This window comes from Chionomys nivalis, chromosome 3 (genome assembly GCF_950005125.1).
Source record: "Chionomys nivalis chromosome 3, mChiNiv1.1, whole genome shotgun sequence".
In the NCBI taxonomy this organism is placed as follows: Eukaryota; Metazoa; Chordata; class Mammalia; order Rodentia; family Cricetidae; genus Chionomys; species Chionomys nivalis.
This window is the reverse complement of record NC_080088.1, coordinates 60,215,860-60,240,842: the sequence shown is the minus strand read 5'-3', so window position 1 is coordinate 60,240,842 and position 24,983 is coordinate 60,215,860. Positions and strand designations below refer to the sequence as shown.

Here is a 24,983-nt window from a genome sequence, read left to right as displayed (position 1 = left end):
GTGTTGATATTCAGTATCAAAACAGTTGCACTATGGGGTTCTCTCTGACAGGAGTACAAACAAGACAGTAAGCTGCAGCGTGTCCACCTGGAACAGGCCTTGAAGAGACTGCCTGAACACGGCGACTGGGTGGGGACACTTGAAAGGTCGGCACAGCGCCAGCCCACAGACCGCAAAGGATTCTCACAGCCAATGGGTTGACCAAGATAACCCAAGTCCCCAAAAGCAAAATTTCAAAATAATATAAAATTTAAAAAGTTTTTTACATAAGCTATTCAAGATTCCTCCAGCTCTGGCTGATACGAAGCACAATGAGATGGCACTTTAAGAGACAGCAGCTTCGGGAACGGCAGTGAGATGGCGTCCACACGGCTAAATCAGTGGCACGAACATAATCTTCCTTTTCTTTCTCTCTCGGGGCAGGTGAATACTAAGGGTCAGCATGATCCCTGTAAGCAGTTAGGAAGGGGAGGAGGGGAGACCAGTGGGGCTGGGGCTGGGGCCCGCGCAGTAGCATGCTTGCCTGGCATGCACAAGGCCTGGGGGTGGGGCATTGCAGACGCCTCACCGACTCATTTGGTCACGACTGATAGAAAAAGTGAAACATAAAAAACAAGGTTAAAGCCGGGCAGTGGTGGCGCATGCCTTTAATCCCAGCACTCGGGAGGCAGAGGCAGGCGGATCTCTGTGAGTTCGAGACCAGCCTGGTCTACAAGAGCTAGTTCCAGGACAGGCCCAAAACCAGAGAAACCCTGTCTCGAAAAACCAAAAAAAAAAAAAAAAAAAAAAAACAAAAAAACAAAAAACAAGGTTAAAGTTGTTCAAAGATATCAAAGATGGAACCTTCACAGCCCGGAAGAGTTTTTTTGCTTCTGGCTAACTTCCTAGAATTTCCTGTTGTTTGGCTAGGACTTGGTGCAGAGAACTGAGGTGTCCCACAGTGGAGCCTGCTGGGCTCTGCTGGCTGTCCTGTGTTCCTCCTCTATGGAGAGAGCAGTATCCATTAGGTCGGCATGTCACCTTCCAACAGTGACAAGGAACTGGGCTGCTGCTCCAAGCTGTGGAAGCTCTTGGAATGTTACAATGGTCGCTAAGACAAAAGGAATCACAATGTGCAGATCAAGTGCACTGAAGACAAATGCATTGTGCTCACACTCCCTTAAATATTGTTCCCAAAGGTGCTCAGCCCCTCCAGCTGGGAACTCTGGGAAGAGGCTGACACAGTTTTATGAGAAAGACATGAAGGGTAGAGGGGGGCAGGAGGGAAAGCGGCCCTCAGTTAAAAAGATCAGCCCTCGGTTTCAAGGTCAGCTTCAGGCAGGCTGGCCTCAGGCGGAGTCAGGGTCAGAGGGAGGAGCGGTGGCAGGGCGGGGACTAGGGGGTGCTCTACATCTCGTTCAGGTCCAGCAGGGTCTGGTCCAGCATCCTTTGTGTACAGAGGTGTTCCTCTTTGGTGCACTTCAGCTTATCTTCCAAGTCATCAATGGTCTTTTCCAGTTTGGCTACCGATCTTTCAGCAAACTCAGCACGGGTCTCTGCCTCCTTGAGTTTGTCAGTAAGAATCTTTATCTCTTCTTCATACTTGTCTTCTTTCTGAGAGTACTTTTCCTCAGCAGCACTCAGACACTTCAGGTTCTGGTCCATCAGTCTGATCTGCTCATCCATCTCTCGGCAACGGGACTCTGCCAGCTCGGCCCGTTCCTCTGTGCGTTCCAAGTCTCCTTCAATAATCACCAACTTACGAGCCACCTCTTCATACTTCCTGTCTGCCTCTTCGGCAATGTGCTTTGCTTCCTTTAGCTGGATCTCCTGAAGTTCCATCTTCTCTTCATCTTTTAGAGCTCGGTTTTCAATCACCTTCATACCTCTCTTGCTCTCATCAGCAGCCTTTTCTGCTTCCTCTAGCTTTTGCAGAGCAGTGGCAAGGCGCTCCTGAGCACGGTCCAGCTCCTCTTCAACCAGCTGGATCCTACGGTTCAAGGAGGCCACCTCGGCTTCAGCCTGCTCCCGGGCCCGCCTTTCTCCCTCCACTTCCCGCTGGAGGCGCTCGGCCCTCTCCTCGGCATCATCCGCCTGCTGCTGCAGAACCTGGATCTTGCGCTTCACCGCCTCGATGGTGGTGATGCCGGCCATGGTGCCCACCCAGCTGCTTCTGGAATTCGGGGTCCTACCTCCTCCGCTCGGCGTTGTAGCCGCTCCTCCTCTTCCATCTCTTTTGAGTTTAGTAAAGTGTTGTTATTTATTTATTTATTTATTTATTTATTTATTTATTTATTAAGAGTGGATTGCGGATTTGGGAGTAGCGAAACAGGCAGGTTTTCGTGACTACTGCTCTTATAAGGAGCATAAACTGTAAACTTCTTTGTTTAAAGTTTTTCGGAAGCCAAGCTCATGTAAAAATATCAATTTTATCCTTAGAAAATAAAAACAGAACATAGATAAGTCTTGACTTCATTTAGTTGATTCTTAATGTTCGTTAAATCAGTTGAGTGATGTGTTCAGTCACAAAGAGATCAAATGCGACTGAACCAGGGCTTTGGTCCCTCACTCTGCTGGACCCCTTTTCTCATTTTCTCTGGTGTCATGCAACTTTTATTTTTATTTTGTCACACCCAAAGATAGTTACAGGAAGTTATTTGCTGATTTTCCCACATAGGTTTTAGTGGTTCTGGGGAAAAAGTCCAGTAAGAAAACAGACTGCACCAAGGCAATGGAGAGCGCTCCGCCTTACCTTTCCCTCCAGCTTAATAAGACCATATGTATCATTTACATCTGTGGAATCCCAAGCCCACTTTGGATCCTGGAGCTGCTAAAGCATACATTTATGATTAATTAGTTTAACATTACTGTGCAAACCTGCTGATCCCGCCTTGAAACATATGGACACCGGGCCGGTAACATCTGGAGTAAGAACTGACAGTGCCCGAAGCTGCGCTGCAGCAGCCATGGGAAGTCATGAGCAAAACCTCCAACCCTGCCCCACAAACCACAGGATGCCCTCTGGGGGGCAAACAGGGAAGCTGATGGATGACTATCTGGTCTGGTTTGGCCAGACAGTAGGTCAACCCAGGTGGAAGCCATCTGTCCCTGCTAGCTACAGAGAGGAAGGAGTAGGAACAGACGGGTGCTTAGCAGTGATAACATTGGCCCACAGATCCCTTTGCCCCTCTGGCCTGGCTTGTTGTAGAGATGTTTCCTCCAGCAATTGCTTCACAAATCATTAAACAGCCATGAAAACAATCGCCTGGCCATATGTTAAAGGGCCACAGAACCCACTGCAGGTTGAAAAAGAGAATCATCCTTCTCTTCTTTTCTTGGCACTGAGAGAAATCTCCATGGGGGTGAGTGTGTGTGTGTGTGTGTGTGTGTGTGTGTGTGTGTAGATGATAGGTAGGTAGATAGATAGATATAGATGATAGTAGATAGACAGACAGACAGACAGACAGACAACCTTCTGCAAGATTATAAAGGTAGGTACAGCTGGTATTAGATTCAGGGAGCCCAGAAGAGAAAGTGATTAGGAATAATTGCAGTGTGGTAATTCTAGGCTGTCTTTAATGTTGAGTTAAACACATTCATCAGTATCCATCTCTCCTTGGCCTTCTTGTACGGGGTCTAGTTAGAGTATGGTCTGAGGTGCCAAGCGCAGCAGTAGCAGAGAGCTGGTCAGCAGTGCTGAGTACCAGGTACACATGACCTGCATCAGATCAGCACTTTAACAAGGCATGCACTTGAATGTTTGAGAAGTCCCACAGCTGGGAACTCTGAGGAACTGTCCCAAACAAAAATTATTATTTTTAAAGCATTTCGGATCCAACAAAAAGAATAGGTGGACATTTGCCAAGTACAACACCACAAGTGTTGTGCCTAAAAACAAGGCCACATTCTATCCTAACAACATTGCCAGCAAAGGCACTGCCCTTATCCTCAGGTTACAGAGGAGATGGTGAGGAATTTGAATACCCTGCCTAAGGCTGCACGAGAAGGGAAATACAGAGCTGCAGCTGGCACCCAGTGTCCGTGCTTATTCTTGCCATTATATTTCACTTTGCCCTGAATGCCAACAAATCCCGACTGCTAAGTACGTTCACCACAGGAGACAAGACATGGTGAAGCGACATTTCATCCACAGGTATCAGGAATCGTATCCCATGGAAACAGAACCTCTAGAGAGAGAATGAAATGTCCCTATCCTTGAAGCCATTCTGTTGTACCCTTGACTTGCTCTGGAAGTTCTAGATTAGTACCTTTCTAGAATGGGCAAAGAGAGCTGATGGGTAGACTTCTTCCAGCCTCTCTCTTTGTGAAACAATACTATCTACCAGTGAACCCAAGGCTATAGAGGAACAGGAATTTGTCTACATAGAACACAAGAAGTCCAGGATTTCAAGGCTCCTTTAGTTGGTGTCTTACTTTATTGTTCAAGTCTTAACTTTGTTATCTTATATATTTATTATCTGTCCATCCATCCATCCATCCATCCATCCATCCATCCATCCATCCATCCAGTTATCAAGACATGACACAAGCAGGAACAAAGATGCAAAAATTCTTCTGCCACATTATTAGGAACATTAGAGAGTAAGCTGATGAAGTTCTACTAAGCATACATTTCAGTGCCATGTAAATTATAGGTAGGGAAGGATAGAACATAAGGGTTGTAGGGGTGCTACAAAAGATGAAGAATCAAGGCATGCTTCTCAAGCAGCAATACCTGGGCCTGTCCCTGGGGGAAGTGGGAGAGGGAAGCATGTCGGGAAGGATAGACTCCCCAAAGTGGGGGATCAGCGAAGCAACAACCACCAGAACCAAGAAACAGCAGGAAATGCAGGTTAGCTAGCGCAGATAAGCAAGATGTAGGGGTTACAAAAACTGATGCTGGTTTGGAGTAGGGTGACAAGAGGTCAGGCTCTAGCCATGCTTTGAGATGAGAATCAAAAGAATTTTCTAAAGGAAATCTTTTTATTCTTCCCTATTTCTAGTCCTTCAGCTGATGTGGAATTCCCCTCTGTACGCTGTGAATACCATTGGTTAATAAAGCAGCTGTTTTGGGCCTGATAGGATAGAGTAGAGCCAGGTGGGGAAAACTAAACTGAATGCTGGAAAAAAGGAGGCGGAGTCAGAGAGAAGCCATGTAGCCCTGCCGGGAAAAGATGCCAAAACTTTACTGGTAGGCCACGACCTCGTGGTGATGCACAGATTAATGGAGATGGGTTAAATTAAGATGTAAGAGTTAGTCAATAAGGAGCTAGAGCTAATGGGCCAAGTAGTGATTTAAATAATACAGTTTCTGTGTGTTTATTTCAAGTTTGAGCTGCTGAGTGTCTGGAACAACCAAGCGGCCTTCCAACAACATTCAATTTGTCATCAACTACGTCCTCTGCTTCTGACTGCCCCCTCTCATCCGTTCACCTGGCCCTGACTTCTGACACCTAAATATCTGAGCTGCAAATGTTTCAGTCCTATGCCTTTGATCAGGCTCTGCCCGTTACTTGGGCTCCTGGTCAGTGTTGTCCATGGCCAGGGCGGCACATGAGCATGGCTGCTGCCTTTTACCTCTGACACTTCCCACAGGTGTCCTGCTTTTCAGGTCAGCCTTTGGCAGACCTGATCTTGCCTGACACACCAGGTTTCAGGGACCATTTTATGCCTTTCATTCCAGGAGACTGCAAAGAAGAGGCATGGGTCAGTGTTGGCTGAATTTCATATAAATTAACCCCTTGGTATCTGTAGACCATGACGTAAGCAGACAGTCCTGTAGATCAGTGTGTGGAAATGTGTAGGTAAGCTGAGGGAGGCTTGGCTGAAAACACAGAGGATAACCCACAAACAGCCCAGGGGAAAAACCATGAGGAGAGAGAGTCCTCAGAGAACAACAAATGACAAGAAAAGAGATGTCAGAGGTTTGAGCAGAGAAACAGTAGTAAGGTGGAGGAGACCAAGATGAGGTAACAATCAAGAGAGAAGACTGAGCCAGGCTAGTGCCAAGCACATATCAAAGGCCTAAGCTCGGAGATGCTTTTCAGAATCAACCTGGGCCAACGCTGAGCAGCAGGTGTGAAAGCATGTGGTGTGCACTGGAGTGACAGTGAGATGCTCTTCCTAGGCCCAAGGACTCCGTGTTTCCCATAGAGACATGGCTGACTGGGGACCAGTGCACAGAGGCCAACAGGCATCAGAAGCATTGGTGGGGAGCAGGAAGGGGTGTGTACAGGCAGGTGTTCTCCTGAATGCTTTTTACACTGCGTCGTGGTGGTGGTGGTGGTGGTGGTGGTGGTGGTGGTGGTGGTGGTGGTGCTGGTGGTGGTGCTGGTGGTGGTGCTGGTGGTGCTGGTGGTGCTGGTGGTGCTGGTGGTGCTGGTGGTGCTGGTGCTGGTGGTGGTGCTGGTGGTGGTGCTGGTGCTGGTGCTGGTGGTGGTAGGGGGCTCCACTCTCCAACAAACTCTGCAGGGTAATGATCAGCTGTAGAGCTTGACTCAGGTCTAATGCGAGCTGACTTAATTTCTTCACATTGGATGGGTGATTCTCCAACTGAGTCCCAATCTTGTATAGATTTTCGGGGACAGTTAAACCACAATCTAGGGTAACAGGAACCGAATGCAGCATGTTTTTAAAAAGTCCTCAGGTGACTGAAGGAACAGTAAGAGTAGAGGACTGCTGCCTTCTATGTAGGCACATACTTCCCCGTGGCTGAGTTCTGAGCATGCTCTGTTCTGCTCTCCTCCCCAGTCTAGTAAAATGTTGATGGTGGAACCAAAAACAAATATCATAAATGGGTAGGAACTGAGTGGGCAGAAAAGGGAAATTCCACCCACAAGACTGTTTGTAGAGAAACAAACACCGCATCCTGTTGAACTTGACTGGTAAGAATAGGCTGGCTGGCATGCCATTCGGTACTTGGCAATCTCAGGTTCTCTGGCAGGCCTGCCTAAGGAACCCCAGGGTGACCCAAGCCCAGAAAATAGATGGTCCTTCCTCCTGTCAGCAAGGAACATGCAGTAGCCACTCCACTTCCATCTTTAGACTCAGAATCTCAACACAGAAGCTCAGGTCATGTAAACTTTAAGGGCTACCAAGGCCAATAATCCCTGGAACCTGCTCATGTTGGGCCTACAACACATATTTAGCCAGTGGTGGCACAAAGGAGGTGTGTTGGTGCAACTCAGTATTGTTACTCTAGGCAATGGCTGGATGTTTTTCCATCCTTGTATATTCATTCAGTGTATACCATTGAAGCCCAAGTATATTTCCTGTAGAAAGCACATATTTAGATCTCAGCTTTCTAAAACCTGACAATCTGAACCTTTGCTTAATTGTTTCACCTTCAACGCCACTATTTTTGTGTGTATATATGTTGTCTGTGTATATAAACACATTCATGTGTGTATACATGCCCATCCTAGTGTGTAAGCATATGTGTGTGCAGGTTTCTACCCTCAAGTCAAACCTCTAAGCCATCTATGGCTCTAAGGTTGGGGTTGTAGGCAGTGGGGTACTTTCCTTGGTGGTACCTCCACTTTGGGAGCTAACTTTTCTGGGTAATGGATGAGTAACCTCAAGTCTCCATGGCTTGTCTCTCCCAGCAAAGAGAGACCCTAATATTCTCCTAGCAAGGCCCCATGGTACAGCTGCCGTTCCCTGAGTGATGTCTTTGTAGGGGACTAGATCTACGCCTCTAATTCACACTCACCCAGGACCAAACCTTGGCACAGGTGGCTGGGGCAGGATTAGAGATGTTCTACCTGGGAAGACAGACCTTTAGCCAGGAGCTGGAGGAAAAGGGACCTGCAATCATAATTATGGTATGCAGTGATTTCATCCTACAGGAGTGCAAGGGCAGAGAAGAGAGGGGACCTTGACTCAAACACCATGGATACCGTTCTTAATGAGTTTTATGTGTTCTTTTATTTTTAAATATACGCTTCTTTGTTTTCTGTATGAATTTGGGATTCTTTCCAGAGACTTTAACCAATTATTAAAAATAATTTTCTCTAGTTTTAATGCAGAGAAGGTCCATAAAAGTTCTTGGGCTATCTCACGGAAGTCTTTTGGGTCTTGAGATGTTTTGTTTTAGGGAGTAACTATTTTATACACATAACTGTTACAGAACAAGAGTCTTTAACTGTAATGTAAACATAACTAATTTCGGGAACTTGTCAAAAACACATGTTCCCAAGGCTTTGCTTCCAGAGATTATGATTTTCTAAGACAGGAGGAAGATGAAGGGGAACAGGAGGAAGACGGGGGTGGAGAAGAAAAGAAGGCGAGAAATACTTATTTTACTCAGCTTTCTACATGATTCTAATTTTTAAATATGCATAAAACATTTACCCCTTCCTCCTCTTCATCCTACTCTTCCTTTTCCTCCAGCTCTAAGATTATAAAAGATGCTTTGCTATTCACACTTACATTAGTGTGTAAATATGTGTTCATGTGTGTATGGCATGTGGATGCATGTGTGTGTGCATGTTTCCATCCAAATCTAGAAATTCTGCTACTCTAGGAAGTGCAGGAGAATTCTGATTTGATTCCGTGAATCAGCAGTGACCGGTCACCTCACAGCAATGTGTCTGAGTGGAGAGTCACCAGCCTAGATTCTTCCCGTCTCTTGCAGCAAATGTGGCTTTTCCTTGGGGCTGTCATCTGCAACGTGCCCTCCAAACAGAGAGATCACCGCAAACTTTTTGCAAGTGGCTTGATTTACATACCATCAAATGCAATATTTACCTCTACTGTGTGAATTAATGGCATTGAAGCTGCCATGAAACACGTGCTGGGGGAGGGCTTCCTACTGCCCAGATGCACACTGTGAGCCACTACTATGGATCCTCTTAGTCGGTATAACAACAGAAAATTAATACCATTTCATATTTTACAACTCCAGACACAGGCTATTAGCAACTTGCTAACTTGCTTTTTCCCAAAGAACCAGCTAATTAAAAGTGTAAATAAGGCTGTGTTGAGTTTACAGATGCTTCTGTCTCATGAAGAACTATCCATGGATGGCTACATGACTGTTCTATGTAGACTAGGCTCAGACTTATTTTCAGATGCCTTCCCTGCCAGCAGAGAAGGTCAAGGAATGGAGAATTTCATTGACAGAGGCACAATTAAGAAAGAGGAAGGCCCCAGAGAGCTCAGGAAACCTGGCTTTCTGAGACACTGTAGGAAACCAGAGGGCATTTTCCTAAAGGGTTTAGAAGGTGACCATTGTTATTGGTCAGAAAAAAAAAAACCAACAACAACAAAAACCCCCAAAACCCATGCGATGAGAAAAATCTAAAGTAGCCAGTTTTAGCCTTTTTACTTCCGGATTTGCTCATGAACACACTCTCTTGGTGGGCTTTATTGGTACCAATTCATAAATAAAACCGAGGAAGTTTCTGATTTTCTACCCAGGATTTATGCAGTTATTTCCAGATTATGGACTAAAATAAACTCACATCGCCATGTTGAAGTTCTAAACCCTAACATCTCAGAATGTGTTCACACTTGGGGAGAGGGTTGTTAAGGAAGTAATTAATTTAAAATGCAGCCATTAGTGTGGAGCCCAATCCCTTGTCTTATAAAACCAGGAGACCAGGACATAGAGACACACCGGGGAACACACCAAGAAAGATACCTTTTTTGGCAAGATACCAAGAGGGCCTCAGGAGAACCCAGTCTGGGCTCTTGTGTCCACACAGCCAAAACTGAAGAAAAGACATTTCTGATATTTGTGTTTTGTTGTGATGGTGTTGCTGGGGGTAGAATTCTGGTCCTTGTACATACTGGGCAAGTGCTCTACTATGGAGCTGCACTTGTTGTTGTTGTTGTTGTTGTTTAAATGCCTGATGTTTAAGGCACACTGGTTGTGGTATTTGCTATAATACTCCTAGAAAACAAATACCTTCAGTAACCGTCACCTAAGACGGTTAATTAATTATACATTTAATCAGTAGATAAACAGTGGACACAGGAAGAAAACATAAGTGGGTAACTTATGAGCTAATGATTTTAGATACAATCTGATATGCCTAGGACTTCATGTCAATTAATCCACACACTATGCATGATTATCAATGAGCGAACTGGAGCTTGTCCAGCCAATGCTGATTGCTAATGATCAATGCACTGAACCCCTCCTCATCTGAACCCACCCCTGCCTTTTGCCCTTGTCATAGCACTCCTTGCTGTGCTGACGTGAGACTACTGGTTTGTAATTACGTATTTATTGGTGAAGTCATACATTTCCCATCTGTTTCCCCTGTGAAGTTCTGTGGGCATAGCCTTCTCTGCTTTTGTTCACCCCTGCAGGCCACCGTCCAGCACCTGACTCCTGGCGACTTGTTCTTGATTAAAAGAAGTTATCATATTCTCGACTTCTGAAATTGGGAAGGTTGAGCATCTGGATCTGCACTGTATTGTTTCCCTTGGAGGTATTTAATGAGTATATATTCCTCTGGGGAGAGGACCCACAAGATTCGTTTTATATAATAGGGCTCTGTCTTCAAAGGAAGACGTAATTCAGTAGTTAAACAAGGCTAAACAGCAAAGGACTCACCTGAAACTTGAAACATAATATGCTACAAAATTATTTATATGTTCAAATGTGTGTTTGTGTGTGTGTTTGTGTGTGTGTGTTCCAAGAACGGAGACTGAAATGCCTCAATGGATTTGCAGAACCATCCATATCCCTGCCCCTTTCCCCGCCTCTCCCTGAAGAATTGATCATTACTGCAATCATTGGCTGGCGTAGTGAGTAGCTGCTGGCATTCATCTGTTTCTTGGCAGTGTCATTCATCACCGAGGCCAGGGAAAAAGCCTTTAATTCCCTCCATTCACCTGTTTGGAACGTTGCCATCCCTCTATGTAGGAAGCCCCTTTTAATAACAAACCGGTAAACTTCGCAGGAAACCAGAGTACTGGGCTGTGTTTATGGAGCACTGGTGCCCATGCAATTTGATCAAACAATCCTGGGATTTCCCTTCTCTTTCCCAGCAGCCCAAGAGGGGATCCAGCCTAATCAGGCTACAGACACCTCTGCTTGCTGCTGGCTGGCACATTCACTGAGGAGCTAAGGGAGGCTGCGGATGGGCTGCTCTACACTAATTGGCTGTTGGGCATTAAACCTTTCGTCTCCCAGTTCCAGACGACACCACTCTTCACGATTTCTTCCCTTGCTTGTGTCCTGAAAAGGACTTCCACAGCAAATCTGTCAGAGTAAAGGTTTTCCGTGTGCCATTAACTCGGAGTTACCCCACACTAACTGGGGAGAGCAGTAAATGCAGATAATTCAAAGCCAAAGGCGCTTTCTGTCTAGCTTCCTAATGCGTGACTTCAAGGGGCTCGGTGGCAGACTTACCTCCCTAATTATGCCTGTCTTGGTTGCTTATTAAAGTAAGCTTGACAGCCTCTGGGTCTGGCAGTTCGGTGATGTGAAAATTCTGACACAGAATTTACGAATGTCATCAGGGAAAAGCCACAAGGCACACAGATAATCAGACCCGACTAGATCTGAGTTCACAGTCCTAATCACCTGTGATCAATTACTTTGTTCCTGTGGGACTGAGTCTGGGGATAAGAGATGATTGTCGTTGGGAGGGAAGGAGTCTTTACATTTAGAAGAGGACACAAGACTCTGCTGTGGTCCAAACTGAGCACACATTTATGTTGGTTCCTACCTGGCCTCATAACCTTCTTTTCTGCAGCCAGTGATCTTTCAAACTTCACACTTTATGCCGTTACCCAGCAGCCTTTGGTGGCTCCCTATGCTTGCCATTATGGTGGTCTTTCACCACCAGCCAGCCAGCTCTGAAGCGACAAGATCCTGCCTCCTTGAAGTCAGAGGTGGTGCTGTGACTGACATTGGCCACTGAGATGTGCATGAGAACCGGCCAGCGGAGAATGGACATGCCACTTCTAGGTGGAAGGTCTCAGAGCCAGCTGTGTTTGGTTTCACACTTTGGCCCATCTGAGATGGGGGCTGCTCCTGACTCTGTTGCCAGTGCCTGTGATGAGCCTACACCCCACTAGCTGGTGATGAATGTATACCAGGAACAAGAAACTCTGGCTTTCAGCTGCTTAGATTTTAATGTCCTCAGTTAACGCAGCAGATTTGGCCCTGCACATATGAGGCTACACTCTAGATGAGTTTTCAGCTCGGCAAGCAGATAATGAACAACTGAGAGACGGAATCATTTCTTCTTCAGCATGTTAAGTCTAGTCCCCAGCACGGTTAAAACAAGTTGGCTGGTGGTTGACTATGAAATTCTCTTCCTTCTTGGCCCCTGTCATCGTTCAAGTTTGTATTTCTCTAACACTCTCCCTACTCCCAGCACAAAGCCGCAAAAGATAAAGCACCTTTGATTTTCAGGTGCATGGGGGATGCTGGAGCTCTGCCTCTGAACCAACAGCCAAAGGAAGACCTCAAAGAAGGGCATCTTTGGTGGAGACATCCTTAGGCTCCATATGTTTGGAATATAATATGGCTTAAGGACAGAGAAGATCTCAAAGGGAAGCCGTGGAGCTATTACACAGAAAATACGCTATTCCCAAAGCTAGGTTTCTGAGGGATCACATGTCATCCAGACTAGACTCACAAGTCCCCATCCATCATAACATCAGCATTTACTGATGACTTGCCACGCACCAGACACAGTTCCAACTGCTTTACAATGATCTCATTGATTACCTGAGCAACCTCTAGCATCGTTATGATTTATATTTCACAGATGAAGGAATGGAGATTCAAGAAAGGATGAAACATGGGGGTGAACGCCCTATGGCTGCATTGAGAGGAAATGGTCTCCTCTTAATCCACGCATCCTTGAACACTCCCGTGATGTACACCCACTCCCACCGTGCACCACCCCTGTGTAAGCCACATACTGCCCACTCCACAAACTACCATCCTCTAAAAACTCTTGCCTTCTAAACTGACATAAAACAATTCTCCTTTCTCTCCAAACCAGCATTCAAATATTTGAAGGCAGCAATCATGCATCCCACAAGGCTCTTCTTCCCACTATAAGCAGCCACGACTCACTCAACACTTCCCAATATACTGTAGCTCGAAGCCCTTCTCCATCCCTGCTCAGTGACTCATCCATGCTAGGGACCAAGAAAATGTCAGTGCAGTCAGCGAAGTGGAGCTGGTGACTCGCCTGTCTTTTAGTCTTGTGCTGAGCTAATCCCCCTCAAGCACATTCCTTTCATAGTGTGAAGTGGGGTCATGATCTGATGTAGGAACAGCTGGCTGGCCCAGTGCCCTGCACAGGTCCCCATTCTGGGAAACGGACTGCTAAAAGATCTGCACGCTCAGTGTTCCTTGTTCTAACTCAAGTCTGCTGTTTCCTCTTCTTCGCCATGCTCCTTTCTTGCCCTAGCCCAGAGGCCTGTTGGAAATGGCCTTCCCACTCACCATGGAGTTCATAGCAAAGTGATTGTGCTGTGTCTGGAGGTCTAGTGCATGCTGGTAGCTGACTCCAATCTCGGTGTGGCTCTGAAGAAATAACTCCTTGTTGTGGCTTATCCAGTCGAACATCTAGAAGGGAGAAGATGGACAGGAGGATGAGAAAGGTCGTAAGTCAAGCAGGACAAAACAGTCAAAGCTGCAGGAAGAATAAAGCCCTTTAGTTGTTTCCCAGGGAGAAGCTGTCATCTCTCTGGAGTCAGGGTGGGCCACAGTCTGGTTTCACAGGAGAATTCTCAGTTTTTAGTATAAAGACCTAAAGACAGCTTCTGTTTCTCTACAGAGCCTACCATCAAAATAGAACAGGATGGAGAGAATTGAGGAGGTGGTGGTGTTTATTAACAAACTAGTTACTGCCCTTTGTAAAGCCTTTAGAATGCCCAGGAAGGTCCCACACATGCTTTGAGGATAAGCAGTGATAAAGCAAGCTGGGAGCCCTAATCTACTCATTTAGGAAGCCATGTCTCTTCCAGGTAGCCCCTACACTGAAGGGGACTGATCAGAACCCCAATTCCAGTTCTTAGCTCTTCAGGATGTTAGATCTAAGCCAACCAGTTCTTCTTAACCACTCAATTCAGTTTGTCTCAGAAAACAGAATGTGACCCAGGTCAATACAGTAAGATGGGAGGAGTTTGTGAGTTCCTCAGATGCAGCTTCTCTTCCTTGGACACTGTCCTGTGTGCCACCCATCTTGCCTTGCTGCAGCCATCTGCTGAGAGCCAATGGAAAGGAAAGGGCAGAGTCAAGGCAGCTTCAGCAAACAGTAGGGCCTGACGGAGCTGGGTGTGAGCCCCATTGTGTCCCTGGACGTCTTAAGGTGAGAATCCCTCTCTATTTTCATCCCAGCTTAATTTAGGGTTCGTATAGATTACCGCCTAGAGCAACCAAGTGAGACGGGTGTGAGCAGGAAAGGTGTGAGCATCACCTGAGAAGAGGAGCACTCTTCTCAGGTCAGGTGCACCATGATCATGCGCTTAGGTGCATGTGTGCATGTGTGTGTGTGTGTGTGCATGTGTGTGTGCATGTGTGTGTGTGCATGTACGTGTGCATGTGTGTGTGTGTGGGGGTGCCGCAGTCACTCCCAGAATGGTGAGAGGACCAGATGAGCTCTGCGACAGGGGTACGAAGGCTATACCAGCTTTCCTCTGCTAGCTCTTCTCTTCACACAGAAAAGTAGCTTGCTTTTCAAGTTCCTCAACTAGTATCTAGCGGATACCTGCCGTGTCCAAGGTGATGGAGGGCCAACAATGTCAAAAATGTGTTTCTTGAACACATTAGGTGGCTTTTATAAAGTGTACAGATGTGGACTTAGGTTATGTTTATTTATTTTTATTTATGAGAATTTCACACATGAGTATAACACATTTTCATCAATGGTGCCCTTCCCTTCCCCCAACTCTTCTTGTATCCCTTCAACATTCTCTCTCAAATCCATGTCCTCCTCTTCTCTAATTGTGTGTGTGTGTGTGTGTGTGTGTGTAAAACTCTAAACTCTATAAATTTGATAGAGGCTAACCTGAGATACTAGCAGAGGACAAAGAACAATATAATACATTCCCCAGGACGGAGGATCCTGTGTTAGGCCTTCATGTAGAGAGCTAGGGCATCAGGCTAGGTGACCTTGTGAAGTGAGGGTGGGATAGAGGGTGAAAATTGGGGCAGCCCAATATGTTGCAGGCACTGAGACTACCTCGGTGGTGATTACTGTGCCTGGCTTGACAAAAATGCGGCCGGGGAGGCACAGGCTGCCCATGAAGGGCATATGCTTTAGAGATGTGGACCACATACTGGTAGCACAGTGCGGGGAAAGGTCCTCAGTTGAGCTATAAAGTATGAACGAGCTGTGGCAGCAGTTTGGGATGTGGATTAGGGAGAGCCAGCCAGAGGGCATACTTAGGGAGATGGCACATTAATCCAGGTCTAGGTAAGGGCCTGGAGAGGCAGTAGAATCAGAGAAGTTGATAGGTTTGAGAGCCCCTTTGGGCAGGACCTTCCCAAAGCTCATCATCACTTGGAGAGGAGGCGAGAAACAGCTAGTGAGACAAGCTATGGCATACTGGTCCCTGTAATCCCAAGTACCACCATGGGGGCTACTGAAGAATGAGGATAAGAAACTGCGGGTGGGGCAGACACAGTGGGCTACCGTTTGGATGTCCTGCGTCTGAGAGGCACAGGAGAGTTTCACGCAGATATGCCTGTGGGCTGCTAGGTTTATGTGTCTGTGCCTAGAGAGAGACATCAGGGCTGTTAGCCACTCACATTAGCTGCCAAGCGCTAATCCGGATGGCTCCCCCAGAAGCACTCAAGTGGCAGAGGGTTTACTTCAGGCTTGGGTCTCCTCAGCAGCCTAAGCAGATATCTGTTGTGTGTGCTATTCTGCCCCATCAGCCCCCGGCAGCCCAGACTGCAGGCAGCTGCCCCGAGCTCCCCCAAGGCCTAGTTATCACTAATGATGAAGAGGAAAAGAAGGCAAGCGTGGGCATGTAGCAGATTCTCCCTCTGTAATTGTTGATCTTTAAAATTCTTCCTCCAAACCTCAGGTCAAAATAATTTCTCATCCCTTATCCTATTTACGAACGAATCAATAAAGTTAAGGAAAACCTGAAATTCTTAAAGTCCTTGGAGCTTGTGATGAGGAGAGTGTTCACTCCATGTCCCGTCTTGGCGATCTCAGCAGCCCAGAAGGGACCTTGTGTTTTCTGTTGAATAACTAACTACTCGGATATACAACAGGCAGATGAGGTATGTACGGCGCCACAGCAATTAGATTGCTGGGCACCAGGTCCCTTCTGGACTGCAGAGAGAGGAGAGCTGGACATAGGCCAGACAAGGTAGACAGCAATGCAAAGGGAGCTAAGAGCAAGACAGAGGTGGCCACAGCAGCCGTGCACCCTGCTGAATCAGCACTTCGCAGGCTGATGCTGGCACCAATGCCACCCCCAAATTCATGTTCTGCTCATGAACTACTTCCTGGAAGTGAGGCGCCCTGACAAAGCCTAGCTTGTTCTGGAGAAACTGGAGTAACCTGTGTCTCAGGAAGAGAAGAAAAAGCCTGGACTGCGACTCATGGCCTCATGTGAATATGTGTTCTGACCCCAAAGAGCCATAAAACTCTTTAGAAATTTTGATTGAAATATATTGCAAGGGATAGAGTCCTAGAATGAAAGTGGGTATGCTGGCATTTATTGAATAGTATATCATATGTTCTGATACATATTACATATTCTGATTTGCAAGGGACAGATTCCTAGAATGAAGGTGGGCATGCTGACTGACAAGTGGCACATTTTTGAAACCCATGAAAAACGGTTTTTCTATTCAAAACAAAAATTAGTTTCATGGACTCTCCTGGGTTAGAAGGTATATATATATATATATATATATATATATATATATATATATATATTCAGGTTTCTATAGCTCATTTTTTGGCGATTAAGGAACATAGCAAGAACACTGGCCTTGTTTTACAGTTGGAGAAAAGCAGCTCCTTAGTCCCTGCTATGACATTCCTCGGGTGCTTTCTAGCTGAAGTTCCATGTCCATTCGCACCCTCAACCCGTATCACGTGAGGATACCATCAGGTCCTCTCCACAGAGAAGGCTCAGAGAAGTGACATTCTAGAATCATGGCTCCACCCTGTGCTGCATGGCCCTGACTGTCCCAGCCAGGCTTTGAGAGGCTGTGCACACCATGACGCCCCAGCCAAGGAAAGGTGCTTGCTACCACTCATTTGCCAGTTCCCAGCTACCTCCTCTCTATGGCTACACTATCGGTAAGGATCACAGATGCCTGAGGATAGTATTCTCCCAATACATGCTGGAAGAAATAAAGGAAATGGGGGAGAGGGGAGAGGGCGAGAAGAGGAGAGAGAGAAGATGGCAATTGGCCATGTCTAGGGTTGTGAATGTCCAGAGAAGAAAAACCTTTCTAAATATTCCTAGCCTCAAGCCAGAGCCAGTTATAATTTGATTCATTTGAATCTGACTATCTGGAAGACACATGAGTCAGACCAAACTAAAGATGTAACAGAGGAATAAACAATACATCGACAGTAGCTTTAGATTCTTTATATCCCCACCCCCATGTTTTGAGAAACTACAAATATTATACTCAGCAAAATATAATATAATAACAACCACAACAAAATCCTTCCAAGAGGAAGGGTCATACCTAAATAATGCAATTATCTTTCTGCCTGAACAGTACATAGTTCTGTCTTATTAAGAAAGATGTTATATGAAAGCCACTTGAGTTGTTTTTTCATGTTTTGTTTTAACTAAGCTAAGTAATTTTTTATGCTGGCTAACTTCAGTAAAAATACACAAATCTGGTTCTTCATAAATAGTCAATGTTGAAGGAATCTATTTAAATGCAAATTAGGAAAATAAACACGACTTTCCATTTTTTTAAAGATGGGGTAGCTAAAAGGTTATTATTGTTCTTTTTTTAATGAAGCATAACTATTGCATAGAGCAGGGATATTGAGTAAAAATCTCGTGTTTATTTTTCTTCATTTAGTGAAAGCGTCTGACGTCACCTAACTCTCAAACCACGGGACCATTGTTAGTGCTGTACACTGATTATAGATTTCATTGCAAAGAAGATACGCACACTCGACCTTGCTCAGTTGATTAAGGGAAACATGAGAAAATAACCAGTGGGTTTCTTTTGGCTGGTTATGTACATCCTAGTACATGCAAGGAAACACCCTGTACCCTGATAAAAATGTGCCCCGAAAGGTCCAACAACCACCTGGAGGTGAATTTTGCTAAGCCCTGGAAACAAGGTCTTTTATAGAACAAAATCTTGTGTGTTAAAGTCCAAACAGCAGAGAACACAAATCATTACAAGCTACTGAATGAACTTTACCAAGCTGTATCAAGGGTTCAAACTCCGGTTTTTGTTTTTGTTTTATCTATAAAACAGGAATAACAATTTATACTTTTTAAATCTTAGACTACCAAGGACATTCAAATAAAATGATGGGTTGGGAAAAACTTTGTTGGATGCTACATACATATGGATTTTTAAATCCATACAATGAGTATACTCTCGCCTACTCCCAAATATTTTCATTTAAATCAAAACAAGAGATGAAAGGTGTGGGTGTTAAGCTGCAAGTTCATACCTGAAAAAAGCGCCACGGGCTAGCGGGACTCACACCTGCAGTTCATACGCGTACAAGACGCTCACAGCCCACTCCCTAGATGCTCTACTCGAGCAACCACGGGCCACTGCAGAGAGCGGACCAGAGGCGCCAGCGTTCGCTCACACGGCGATCCTGAGAGTATGTTTGCCTACACAAGCCTCTCCACCAATATACTCCCTGCCTCCACCCAGCATGAACGCACCCACACTTCCCCTTCTCCACCCCTCTGCCATGGCCCTGCTCTTTTGCTTCTAGAGATGCACTTCCTGTGGTTTGTAACAGCCCCTCACACCCCACCCGCCACACACTCTCAGGAGAGATGCCTATTAAAATGCCATTTTTCCTGTAATCCCTTTTGGAATTAGTTTATCCTGGATACAGAAAGAGCTCAATAGGCCCTTTCTGAACACAAGCCATGGCTGTGATTCTAAAATAAGGTGGCAGAGGGACCTTAGACAAAAGATGAGAGGCCCTATAAGCGTCACGGGAACCAGGCAGATTTCCTGACTTTACAATTCTGCTTTCAAAGAAACTCTGGCTGCCCCGGGGCACATGCTCCTATGCAAAAGCGGAAACACACAGTCCTCATGTAAGTATTCTTGCAGGAGTCTCAAGACCCTTCAGCCCCGGTTTTCTGCTCTCCTAGGATTAAGCTTTCCTGGTTTTCTAATGAGGAAGAGGAAGGGAAGAAGGGAGGGAAGGGGAGAAACAAGGAAGAGAGAATATTAAGGACTCCAAACGTCAACCTAGTTTCTAGGTTTCAAGACCTCTCACTGTATTCAGTCACCTCTCCTGTTCTGACTCTTCATTCAGTTCTTCAGACTACGGGGGTGTGTATGTGGCGGCGGCAGGGGGAGGGGGGAGGGTCTGAAGAGACCATCCTTACACAGATCTCCAGAGAGGCAGAGACATGCCTGATAGCTGTCCTGGTAATAAACACCTACAGGAGAAGACAAGGTGTCCTCAGCTCTGCCTGTTTTCTGTTATGCTGGTCTGTCTATGGACGTTTACACATTGCATGAAGGAAGCTGCTTTCTCCTGGTCACAAACCCTGTCTGCTCCATGGAGGAGGGCCCAGCTGGCTATGTAGGGGACAGCATCACTGTTTGCTCATTCATCAGTTAGGATGCCAGTGCTACTGATTGGGCTGTGCCTGTAAATACACTTCTGTGCCATAGCACATTTCCTTCATCTTCCACCCAGATTCCTTGTACCTAACATCACTGTTCTTCACAACTTAAACAGTCCAGGTTTCTTTATAACAAACAAATGCCCACTATGAGCAAAACCCTTTCCTTCTGCATAGCAATCTAACCCCCAGTTAGCATCGAGATTCTGTTTCCATGGCAACAAATAAAGATGCTTCAAGCCAGCATGTTATTGAATCTTGGCGAAACATAAATAAGACATTCTCTGACTGGAAAGCTGTACCTGAATTGGGAATTACTACAAAAAAAAAAAAAAACTGCATATGCCTCAATGTGGACATCAAAACCTGGGCTGCCTTGAGTGGTGACTTTTCTAAGGAGCATGCTCTCTGTGAGGACCTTGTTGGTTGTGTCAAGTGTTACAAGATACAGGGTACCATGGAGCACTGAGTTTAAGCATGCCCACACTTGTAGTTGCTAAGGCAGATCTTATCTCCTTGCACTTGAGCTGGGCTAGTGGGATGGGCATCTGGTAGCAAGCTATGAATAGCATTCTTATAGATGGGTGTCAAACACGGCTTCCTGAGGTTGTAATTCTAAATGCTTAGAAGGGACTAAGGCTCCCCCGCAGCCGTTAACTGCAATGTTAAACCCAGAATACACTGAACATAGTACTGTGCTTTCTCCTTGTCTTCTTCTTTTTCACCCCACTTTCTCAGTTTCAGTTTTCCCACATAACAAAAATGGTAGGAAAAACCAGTCCTAACAGTGACTATTTATTAACTATTCTCATGTGCTAGATAATGTCCTAAACATTTGACATGTATTAATTTACTTAATATCTCAATAATCTCATAGTTATTTCCCCATTGTTAATATCCAGTATCATTACTCCATTTTACAGAACAGAAGGCAAGGCTCAAAGAATTTAACTATTGAGCCAGAGGCACACAGCTAAGTGAAGGAAAGAATCAAACCCAAGATGTCTAGCTCCTGTTGATGCTCCTAACTTTGATGCAGTGAAGAGTCCCAGCCAGAGCTTCCTTCTTCTCCCGAGCTCCCAGAGTATGCTCTACCTCTGCCACTCTCGCTTGTCCTCCACCGGCTTCCTCCTGGAGCTCTTACCATATGGTCTGCTAACTGCTTGCTCGAGTCTGCACCCACAAGCCGAAAGCCAGGTACCCCTACTTCTCAAGTCTGTTTGACTTTATTCTCATGAAGAATGGATACATTTTCATTTTCTGTTTTCCTGACACTACCTGGCTGGCTCGCTTAGCCTGGTGCTTTCTACAGATCTGTCTAGAGTCCCCATTCTTTCCTGGCACCCAATAACATTGTCTTGTGGAAACAGGGGCTTTCTTACACTTGAACTCTCTCCTTACATTTATTACTTACTCTCAGCATGATGGCAATGGCAGGAACATCCTAGTCTTGGAAGCTTGCCAAGTCCATTGACTTCTCCACACTTGCCTTCCACTTCACTAGCTGCCCACTCATGGCTTCCTTTTGTGTCCCTTGAACCTTTATTATGACACTGTAAGGACTGGACTGCCACAGTTTGGCTCAAGTGATCTTCACGTTAATGTTGTTACATGGCAAGAATTTAGTATGGCTGGCTCTGCATCGCTGAGGATTTTTAATCTGGGGACTTACTATGATCAAAAACATATGAAAAAATTGTAACTGAACAAAATGCACGCAGACTTTTTTCAAGTCACTATTCCCTAAATAATGCAATAAAATAAATATTCATGTGGCATCTCCACTGTGTCTCATAAGGAATCTAGAGACCACTTAAAGAACGTTGGAAGGTGTCTGTAGGTTATATGTCAATATTAAGTCATTTATCACAAGGAATTTGAACAGCCTCAGGGGCTTCTGGGCCAACTTCCCGCAGATACTGATATGATTGCAATAAGAAGCAAATTGCCTAGGATCACACAGCTTACAAGTGATGAAGATAAATTCAGAATCTAATGTCCATCTGAACTGACATCCCATGCAATTTCCTGTTTCAGGATGCTCTCCATCTGTGACTTCTCAGATAACTGACAAGAATGAATAGGTGCCAGGTGCCACACAATGGGGTTTATACACATGACCTCAGTCCTTACAACAGCTCTAAGGGGTGACAATGGCCATCACCGCCCCTTTCTAGGTGAAGAGACAGATTCAGGAGATTCAAGTCAAGGTCACATGGTTAAGCTAGCATACTAAAGACAGATCTGGGCTCGCCTGCTGCCGAAATCCATGCATTTAAGCCACTATCAAGTTATCTTCTAAATACACATGAAAATAATGTGTTTCTGTGGATTCCTTTTGAATACATGGCACATGTGGATACAACAGAAATGTCCCCTTGATCTCCTGCTCACTTGTCAAACTGCCATATCTTTTCCAACATATTATCACCTTCTCTTGACTCCGTCCCAGAGCCCACCTTAGGTGTCATTTCTAATGCTTCTGCTACTCACGTCTCAGCCTCTCTTACCTGGATTATTTCAGTTACCTCCCTATGGTCTCTCCAACTCCATTCTGTCTCTTATGCCAAACCACCTGCCTGGGCCAGGTTTATTCCTGTCAATTTATTCACTGCCATTCAAGCATATCAGCAGGGCATCCCCTCAGTCAAAAACCAAAACCCCCAACAACCAACTGCTTCTAATCTGCAAAGCAAAATCCAGTCTTCTTAGTGCTTCTCATGCATCTGCTTCACCCTGTCATTTCGCAGCACCCTTCCACACCGACCATGCTCCCCAGCCAAGTCAGTCCACTCACTGCCATGCAAGCATTTCACACCATGCTCATCCCCTTCCACACCGACCATGCTCCCCAGCCAAGTCAATTCACTCACCGCCGTGCAAGCATTTCACACCATGCTCATCCCCTTCCACACCGTGGCCCACATCTTCCTCTAGCCAAATGCTCCAAGCCCCGATCTCCAGATCATTCCTTTCCTTCTAAACTGAAGTCTCAATTTCTCCTAATGCCTTCTTTGACCAGAGGAAGCTCTCCTGACAAATGTTTCCTCTATATTTCTTTAGTGTTTACCTTAATAGTTCATAAGCCTGGCCTTAATGAAGAACTATCTGAAGGGTTTTCTTAAAATCGACAGCTTTCTGGGCCCTGCTCTTGAAATTTAGAGTTAGTAGGATTTTTATTTTGCATTTTTGTTTAACTAGTTTACGTGAACCGTGGTATGTCAGTGGTAAGGGAACTCCTATGAGACTCTACCCTACCATCAACAAGCAGCATGGACTATGATCTTTGAAGGGAGGGATACACACTGAAGTCTCCCCTTTTTCCCCGTTCTCTCCCTGCTGGTATTTTCCAGACTATAGAACAGGAAACTAGGAACTTCAACAGCAGTGGTTCTATTGTGGTTCTGGGGATTAAACAAGTCAGGCATGAACTTTACCCATGAGCCACTTCTCCAGCATGGTGACACTGGTCTTGGCAAGTGTTAAAAATAGAGATAATATTCTGGCAAGGTACCTGGGATTTAGGAGACAGGTTATTAGGGAGGAGAGAGTTCTAGAAAGGATTCCTAATAATTTTTACCATGACTTCATACAGGTTCCTGGTCAAATCCTAAATCAAGGACAAGACTCCTGAAGGTCTGACAGACAGAAGGGACAGGAGGTGAGGCTCACTGTGAGTCGAACAGAAAGACTCAGTTCACATGAAGCTGTGGGATTCAGCTCAGACCACAGGAAGAGCACGCTGTAGGAAAGGGCCAAGGCTTCAGAACGAGAATATGCCTGGACCAGGGAAAACCTGGAAGTGCACCTACCACAGCAAAGCCTACACCAAATTTCTGTAAGGTCATGATGATTCGCTGGTGACCTAGTCCTCTCCTTGGCCAGCTATCACGGTAGCTACAGGAAGATGACTCCACCAGAAACGTCTATAGTGTATACACTCTAATACAGAGTCCGAATTCTCAGATATATAAAGAATCAAAGAACGGTAGTTTATAATAAAACATTACTCAACAGGAACAGACCTAGAGATGATTTAGAATTGAATTAGCAGGCAAGCCCTCCAAAATAACTGTGATTAACATCTGAAGAGAACAGGACAGGGCAAGGAGGGGTGTTCTGGGTTAGGTCACAGAAGACTGCAATAGGTCTGGAATTCACAAGAAGAATCATGTGGGTAAGTGTTTGACTCAATGGTACAGTGCTTACGCAGCATCCCTGAGACCCTGAATTTGATTCCCAGCACTAGAAAAAAAAAAGGATTACATGAACACTCTAGAATTAAAAACTTAAGTTTTTTTTTGTGTGTGGATTTAACATCAGAGTAGACACAGAAAAGAGGATTAATGAATGCAGAAACACATAAATAGAAAGTAGCATACTGTCTTAGAGAGGAAAGGAAGCAAACAGGAGAGCAGCAGAGCCGTGAGACATAGCCGAACTGTCCCCAGAACGCTTCTGTGATGACAGGCACTGCATCTGACCATCCAGCAGGGTTGTAACAAACTTATATGGACCTACTGAATACCTGAAATGTATCAAGTTTAGAACTGTATCCCTTAAACTAAGATTTAACCACCGAATGCCACAGCCCCGGAGGGAAGAGAGACCGTGTAACATGACTGACCCTAAGGAAGTTCCTCCTAGAGAATCAGGTTGGACATTGATGGTCAGCAGCGTCCATTCCACACTAAATGGTTTGTTAAAAACAACCACGTTAGTTCTCTTTCTCCTTATTCGCTGGCTCAGGGATGAGCAGATCTCAACCAGTATAAAGCAATGAAATTGAGAGGAAATTTGCTTGGGGATCCTGGGGAAGAGAAGCCGGTGTCTGTCTGAATGTACCCTCTTCCTTCCTTTTTTTTTCCTTTTCCCAACCCACTGGCCCCTGGGTGAAACAAATGAAGCCTGTTGCTCTGACCGTTGGCTTTCATCTTAGGATAACGGGGGAGTCGTGGGTGAAGCTCTGAGGAGAACACTGGGGTAGAAAGCTCTTGGGCTTTTGATGACAGACTTCACTAGTCCATCTCTCTGCCTGAAGCTTAGCCTCTGCACGTCTATTTAAAGTTGAGAAATAATACACGGCTTTTATATTTAATCCTCTTTCAATCCAGTTTTCTATTTTTTTCCAGCCCAAATACAATGTTTCATTCACCTGTTAATTATCCACTCAGTCCCAGACACTGGATTAGAGACTGGGTTGGAAGACCAAGGTCACAGACTAGCAGGGAGACAAGTACAGTCACTAT

General features: G+C 45.4%; 2 protein-coding genes across 24 annotated transcripts in view; both read right to left on the bottom strand.

Annotated features, from left to right (window-relative positions):
• Kalrn (kalirin RhoGEF kinase) overlaps window positions 1-24,983 on the bottom strand; it is a 615,547-nt gene that overhangs the window by 365,915 nt on the left and 224,649 nt on the right. For all 22 annotated transcript variants that reach the window (XM_057764996.1, XM_057764997.1, XM_057765000.1 and 19 more), the window contains exon 6: window positions 13,403-13,525. In XM_057764996.1, coding sequence (XP_057620979.1) covers window positions 13,403-13,525 — 123 coding nt within the window. The remainder of the gene's footprint in view (window positions 1-13,402; window positions 13,526-24,983) is intronic.
• On the bottom strand, window positions 118-2,195 carry LOC130871561 (tropomyosin alpha-3 chain-like). 2 transcript variants are annotated; one of them, XM_057765023.1, is made up of 2 exons: window positions 2,002-2,069; window positions 118-1,867 (listed from the first exon to the last, which is right to left on the bottom strand). In XM_057765023.1, exons 1-2 carry the CDS (start codon window positions 2,067-2,069, stop codon window positions 1,387-1,389), a joined length of 549 nt encoding a protein of 182 aa, XP_057621006.1. In that variant the 3' UTR covers window positions 118-1,386. The 2 variants fall into 2 exon arrangements, with proteins under 2 accessions (XP_057621006.1, XP_057621005.1); XM_057765022.1 differs by having other exon boundaries at window positions 119-2,195.